This window comes from Pecten maximus, chromosome 4 (assembly GCF_902652985.1).
Source record: "Pecten maximus chromosome 4, xPecMax1.1, whole genome shotgun sequence".
NCBI lineage: Eukaryota > Metazoa > Mollusca > Bivalvia > Pectinida > Pectinidae > Pecten > Pecten maximus.
Window position 1 is genome coordinate 12,384,627 of NC_047018.1, and position 7,798 is coordinate 12,392,424.

At 36.4% G+C, this 7,798-nt stretch overlaps 1 protein-coding gene across 1 annotated transcript in view; it reads right to left on the reverse strand.

Annotated features, from left to right (window-relative positions):
- LOC117325268 (probable E3 ubiquitin-protein ligase RNF144A) overlaps positions 1–7,715 on the reverse strand; it is a 31,451-nt gene extending 23,736 nt beyond the window's left edge. The window contains exons 1-2 of the mRNA XM_033881379.1: positions 7,304–7,715; positions 2,918–3,100 (exon numbers count right to left, since the gene is read on the reverse strand). Coding sequence (XP_033737270.1) covers positions 2,918–3,027 — 110 coding nt within the window. The 5' untranslated portion in view covers positions 3,028–3,100; positions 7,304–7,715. The remainder of the gene's footprint in view (positions 1–2,917; positions 3,101–7,303) is intronic.
- Positions 7,716–7,798: the final 83 nt, after the last annotated feature.

The window sequence follows — 7,798 nt, forward strand, 5'->3', positions numbered from 1 at the left end:
AGTGGAACATCTCTAAAACGGTCATACAAAGGTACATGAACCGGTCATGATCAGGGTATAATATAGATCAGGTGACATTTTGTATCTTTGAAGCAGTGTTAACATTATGGAAGTTAATGATGTATAGAATGTAGAATCTGTAAAACTTCAACTAACAAAATAAGTTATAATACTGATTGCAAACCTAAGCCATAATTATATCATTTCACTTATCATTTTACAAAGCTTATCATTGACACTGATCTGCATCCGGCCTGTCACTCTTTGCATGCTTATTGGTACAATAAGGGCTTTTTATTTTATGATAAAATAGAGCAGTTTTATTAATTAAAACAAGAGGCCCATGGGCCTTAACGGACACCTGAAATTTGAAATATTTCAGTTAATTTAATTGTCCCCTTTTGGCCCCGCCAATCAGCCCCTAGGGGTCTGTCAGGGCCAACATGTGTATACCATTAAGCTGTCATCCAATGCTAATAATGTTAACAAAGTTAGAATGAATTCCAATAGAAATCAAACAAATCAGTCAAAAATGTGATTTCCCTATATAAACTATAGTAAAATTTACCCCCTCCCCACGGGCAAACGTGAGACCCCAGGGTCATGAAATTCATAAATTTAGTAAAGCACCATAACACCCTTTCATTTATAAAGAATGTTTTATTCTACCTTATTTGGGTCTTGAGAAGAAGATTTTTGAAATTTCAGTCAATTTGACTCTTTTTAGCCCCCCCCCCCCCCCCCCCCCCCTCTCTATCTGGTTCTGTGGTGTGTTACCTCTATCTGGTTCAGTGATGTGATATCTCTATCTGGTTCAGTGGTGTGATATCTCTATCTGGTTCAGTAGTGTGATATCTCTATCTGGTTCAGTGATGTGATACCTCTATCTGGTTCAGTGGTGTGATATCTCTATCTGGTTCAGTGGTGTGTTATCTCTATCTGGTTCAGTGGTGTGATATCTCTATCTGGTTCTGTGGTGTGATATCTCTATCTGGTTCTGTGGTGTGATATCTCTATCTGGTTCATTGGTGTGATATCTCTTTCTGGTTCAGTGGTGCGATACCTCTATCTGGTTCAGTGGTGTGATATATCTATCTGGTTCTGTGGTGTGATATCTCTATCTGGTTCAGTGGTGTGATATCTCTATCTGGTTCAGTGTTGTGATATCTCTATCTGGTTCAGTGGTGTGATATATCTATCTGGTTCAGTGGTGTGATATCTCTATCTGGTTCAGTGGTGTGATACCTTTATCTGGTTCTGTGGTGTGATACCTTTATCTGGTTCTGTGGTGTGATACCTTTATCTGGTTTAGTGGGGGAATATCTGGTTTAGTAGGGTGACAACTGACAACGGACATCTTTCTGGGTCAGTGGTATGATATATCTTGTCAGTGGGACGAGGGTGATATACCTGTGTCTATGTGGTTCAGTGGTATGATATATCTTGTCAGTGGGACGAGGGTGATATACCTGTGTCTATGTGGTTCAGTGGTATGATATACCTTATCAGTGGGACGAGGGTGATATACCTGTATCTGTATGTGGTTCAGTGGTATGATATATCTTGTCAGTTCGACGAGGGTGATATACCTGTATCCGTATGTGGTTCAGTAGTATGATATATCTTGTCAGTGGGACGAGGGTGATATACCTGTATCTGTATGTGGTTCAGTGGTGTGATATATCTTATCAGTGGGACGAGGGTGATATACCTGTATCTGTATGTGGTTCAGTGGTATGATATATCTTGTCAGTGGGACGAGGGTGATATACATGTACCTGTGTCTATGTGGTTCAGTGGTATGATATATCTTGTCAGTGGGACGAGGGTGATATACCTGTGTCTATGTGGTTCAGTGGTATGATATACCTTGTTAGAGAGGGTGATATACCTGTATCTGTATGTGGTTCAGTGGTATGATATACCTTATCAGTGGGACGAGGGTGATATACCTGTGTCTATGTGGTTCAGTGGTGTGATATATCTTGTTAGAGAGGGGGATATACCTGTATCTGTATGTGGTTCAGTGGTATGATATATCTTGTCAGTGGGACGAGGGTGATATACCTGTATCTGTATGTGGTTCAGTGGTATGATATATCTTGTCAGTGGGACGAGGGTGATATACCTGTGTCTATGTGGTTCAGTGGTATGATATATCTTGTCAGTGGGACGAGGGTGATATACCTGTGTCTATGTGGTTCAGTGGTATGATATATCTTGTCAGTGGGACGAGGGTGATATACCTGTATCTGTATGTGGTTCAGTGGTATGATATATCTTGTCAGTGGGACGAGGGTGATATACCTGTGTCTATGTGGTTCAGTGGTATGATATATCTTGTCAGTGGGACGAGGGTGATATACCTGTGTCTGTATGTGGTTCAGTGGTATGATATATCTTGTCAGTGGGACGAGGGTGATATACCTGTATCTGTATATATGTGGTTCAGTGGTATGATATATCTTGTCAGTGGGACGAGGGTGATATACCTGTATCTGTATATATGTGGTTCAGTCATTTAGAGTGAAGACATGAGGCACTAAGCAGCTAAAGCATGAAATGTATTGGTGCAACTCAGCGTCCACAACATGTACTATGTAGACCAAACCCAGTACGGTATATCTCACACAAGTAAGGCATATTTTCCATGATAACACTAAATTTTCCCAGATATTGACTGTTCACAATATAAATTCTCCTTAATTCTGCATGAACAGATAGACAGACAGGGCCTGTATATCCCTCTGTCAACTTCATGGAATGAATCAATAATAATTTCATATTACACTACTGTTCCCAAGTTTGGCAGAGATCATGGGTCCTCTTGATGCTTCAATTACACAATTTTGACATTGAAATAAAAATCACAAGGGAAGTGGGTACTTTAAAACAACAAATGAAGAATGTTACTCACTTCTGATCTGATACAGCATCTGTGAGTTTACTTGGGAGTGTTTTATCCTTTTCTTTGACCCATCCTTGTCTCAAACTGGCCAGACGCTTCTGGCTACTTGGATGCTGCATCCTGATGTCAACTACCACATGTATGGTTTCCCCATCAGTTCAAAGACATTTAATGTCAACATTTTTTTCAAATCTGAAAAATAAGAAATATTGTCATCTTAATATTTATGAGATTAAGATGAAAATGGTTCCATCCTTTGAAATATTATTAAATTAAAATGTAGATGATAGTACTGTATAGCATACTAATAACTAATTTAATACTTAGAAATTACAGTCAATTATCAAGTGAACTTTCAAAAGATGCATGTTAGAACTTAAATGAACAAATAAAAGCAGAGTATGACTACAATGTAATTCAGATTTTTATACCAGCAACAATCAAGAAGGGTTGATAGGGTTCTGGGTGGAGGAACTATTTCAGACTGGATATAGTTTTCAAAGATGGGTTATTGTTACTTTTGCCCCCATGAAAATATTTGATTATTTTTAATTTTGCTAAATTATGTAAGTTCTGAGCACTAATAACAAATCTGTAAACATGTAATATACAAACAGTCCAATATTATAATTGGATGAACATATACATGTTAGAAATTGGATTAAAATTGATATTCGAGAGATGTATGTAAATTGTTTGGCACTTTATAGTGTTAACTTGAAATGCTAAAACAAAAATGACACTGTAAAAAGAAAGCTATACTATTAACAGATATGAATTTGATGTACAACCTCAAAGACTCTCAATTAAAGCCACATCTATCAGGGTGTTTCTCCATGAATTGCCCATATGTTTGTGTATGAAAAATATATAGTGTAGGTCTACATCTTTCTGTTCCTCTTACAACCACAATCCACAATATTGTTTAGCTCCAAAAATGGTCTCAATCTCCTATATACCTTTACTCACACGGTGTGAATGTGTAACAGTATGTAAAAATTAGTGTTATAATAAAGTTGCACATTTATTTTAATTTCTATTTTAAGCTGTTGTCAATCTAGTGAACATAAATTATGTAAATCATATACATGTGCAAGCATGTAAAATTGTTTACCTGTATTTTATCTGTTTTATGCAAAATTTTACATGTTTTTAATGTTAATATGGTGTTACAAAGTGGGTTACTGTTATAATGTTTCCTGGTCAAGTCCAGTATTGTTTCATTTACGATGTTGGCAGTCAGTTTGTTTGTCTTTGTCTCGTTTAAAGTTAGCTCTGAGGTGTAAGGATGTTAATTTTGTTGTCTGCAGGTACTAATTGCTGAAGATGTATACGTAGCATCTATCAGGCTACCGGGTGTAGTTCTTTAAAATTTACTTGTTTATATTACATTCTGAGTGTTGAATGCAACAAACATTTGACAGGATGAAAACATTGTTTCACATGCTGATTTTCCACAAAATACATCAGTAAAATATTAATACGTTGGAAAAATAGTCCCCGTTTCATTTCCATAAATTGTGTTTTCTTTGCCAGTTATTCCAATAAATCTCATGAATTTTGTTTTCTTTGCCATCTATACACAAAAATCTCATGAATTTTGTTTTCCTTGCCATCTATTCACATAAAATAAATCTAATTTAACACAAATTATTGAATTATTTTACTTGATGTTATTTGATGTCTTTTTGTTCTGAAAAAAAAATTAAAGGAAAAAAAAAAAAAAAATGACTGGAAAGTGTGGAAGGACATGGTAAACGATGGCATGGTGCATTGGCGGGATCACCGGCCTTCAATTTTACATCTTTTTGCATCTTTTCGTATATAGCTATCTGAAATCAACAGTAAAAAATTTAAAAAAATGACTCTGTTCTTAATGTTTTTATTCCTAATCACTTTATTATGATTAACTGTAAACATATATAATTGAATGGATTTTTTTAAATTTTCATTGCGGCTATGAATAACAGTAGCTATTTACATATCTTCCGAGATGCACTAATTACGTGCACCACAGGATATGTAGATATGTTATTCATGGCTGCAGTGAAAATTAAAACAATCCATTCCATCCCCATTGTGTTCTACAGAGTTTGATATTTAGTCAGTATGGTTAGTTTCTTAAGATTTGGATTCAATTGATTTTTATACTTTCATATTTATGGTTCGTTTATTTTTTTGTCACAATACCTACAGGAACAAAGAACAACAAAGTTTAAAACACCCTAAACCCATTCTTTGGGAACAGTATAGGTCACCTTATATTACTAGCTCAGGTTAGCGGGCATTTCCCTTTTAGTACAGTTGTAGGATGTCCACTCAAAGAGCGAGAGGCCACTAGTTCAAGCTCCAGTCCTGGCAGGGAATTTGTCATTAATCCTTCCTATTACAGACCATTCCAAGTGTAAGATATATAGAAAACTGAAAGTTAAAGAACCTGCATTGTGGTTGTCTTCCGGGGCAAAGACTCTTTGAATGAGGTAGTAGAGTAGGAGAGCATCGGTCACAGCTCAGTATAGCTGGAATTTCCGTTTATTTCTAAGTGTTAGGATGTCCACTCAGAAAGCAAACAGTCCCTAGTTCTAGGCTCAGCACAGGCACAGTATTTTCACGAATCCTTCCTATTACGATAGGAAGGAGGAATCCGGGTCTTTTGCCCTAGATTGTTTCGTCTTAAGTAATTTTGTAAGTTGTGTTGATGTAATTTAGTTGTAAGAATGAGCAGCCCCTGAGGATGCCCAATGTTTTCTTTTCTTGACAATCACATTAGGCCTATAGTACGGTATATCCGTTCTTGGATTCGGTGATAAATGGTCATTCACATTTTTTTTTTTAATAAATTATATTGAAAATAAATGTAAGTTTGGTATGTTTAATAATCTGTGCAATCTGGAGTGGGGTCGAAGACTTTGTTGAAGGAGGGAGGAATGTAGCTGAACTGTACTGAGTCGATCATAGGCAACCAAGTAACTGAATTGGTAGAACATCTGGCTAGTCTTCTGAGGTCCCAGGTTAGAACCCCAGCCTGGCCATGCATTTTTCCTCTCCTTTATTACACTACTTGTACCTGACTAAGGTACTATGGCCTATATGCAAAATGGAAATTCCCACAAGTTTGAGGTAGTGATGTGACTAGCTACTATTGTAGTGGAAAAGCATTTGACACAACACATATAGTCAAAAGTAATCCAAAGAGTTCTGATGTTAATAACGCCTTTAAAGCTGTCTACATAATATAATTTTAGGCATGGCCTATGTGAGAGCGCAGCAATCCCGGTGCCCATGGAATTCGAGAAACAAGCACACATAATCTAGTGTACTAGAATAGTAAATCCCACGTTACAAAATGAATATATTGCCAACAGATCTATACACTGGTTTGTAATATATCAACAAGAATTATGATTTAGATAACTTACTACAAAAACTAATCGTAGAATAAGTCTTAAAATAGACTGATTAAGCGATGACAAGGTGACGGGACAGCAGATCTCGCAGATGAGCAGCAGACAACAACAAAAAAATTTGGAAGTCCTCTTTATTTTATGTGCTATATTTGGTAAACTTGTATGCAACTCGAACGGACCGGAGCTGCACTTGTAAAACACCGGAAATATTTTCGTTGAAAATTATACCGTTATGTTTTGAATATGAAAAATTAAGAACTTGTTCGTGATTAATTTTATTAACAAATTCTAACTAGTGTGAAGTCAAACATTTGCATATTTTTAAAATCTTGATATTTTGTAATCTCGTGAGAATGTGACTTTGAATACAGTCTTGCGCAACACTGGATCTTGTCGTGACTTCCTGTTTCCGGTTACTGAGAAAATTTTTGAACTCTAAGTATATTGGGGGGAAAAGGGGGGTTTCCGAGACATCTCTACCATTAAGTTCGCTACGCGAACGGACTTTGCCCGTTCGAGCTGCGCTCTCTATTAAGATCGTCAGAAAATTCATGTAGACTACATTGTAAGTCAAAAGTGTCAAATGCTTACACAAGGTGCTCTATATTATCCACTTTTTTTTTAACCACATGGTTCAGTGCAGAAAAAAAGACACACTTACCTTCGTGACTTGTGTTAAATAGATTTTATGTTAACATGTAGGACCTGTTATAACACCATGTAATTCGACTAATTATAACCATATATATGTCTGTATCCCTTCAGCAGCCGATTTTTTTCTCTCAACACAACTACTCTGACCTGCTTCAACAACTACTATACACCTGTTGTTATACATTATTTTACAAACAGCATAGTCTTTCAACCGATAAGTCGATTTAAAGGATTAGCCATGCCTCATAAAAGGCTATTGTGTATTGCCCCGGAACGGTGATCTGATGAAAGCAAAAACAGATGTGTACTAACAAAATCATTCAACGACGGATACCTTTTACATTCCTCGTCATTTGGTAAATCAATGTATCATAATCCAGGAACGTTTAACAACGATATATTGATGGTCACAGCGCCATTGAACCATATTCTTCGCTCATTTCGTCCTAGTGATCGTTTCCTCTGTATTGTTTACCGACATCGACGTCTTCTCATATTATGGAAAAAACTTATCGGGGTGAAACAGACGTTTGTAAACAACCAGTAGATAATCATTTGGAATATGTATAAATGTATTACTTTATCGTCGAAAATCGTCGATGTTTGAATTGGATTATTTCTGGAGCATGTAATATCAATTGAGAATGTAATAATTGGAAGAATTTCTATTATTTCGGACATTGTTTTTGTGCATGGAATGTGAACACATGCGTAAAATCCCGGGAAAATCTGGATCGGAAAGACGTTTAGTTTTTCGGAATGCTTCTAGAATTGTCGTGTTAATGATGAAAAAATACGAGTTACCATGAACGTGAAATTTATTTCAGCC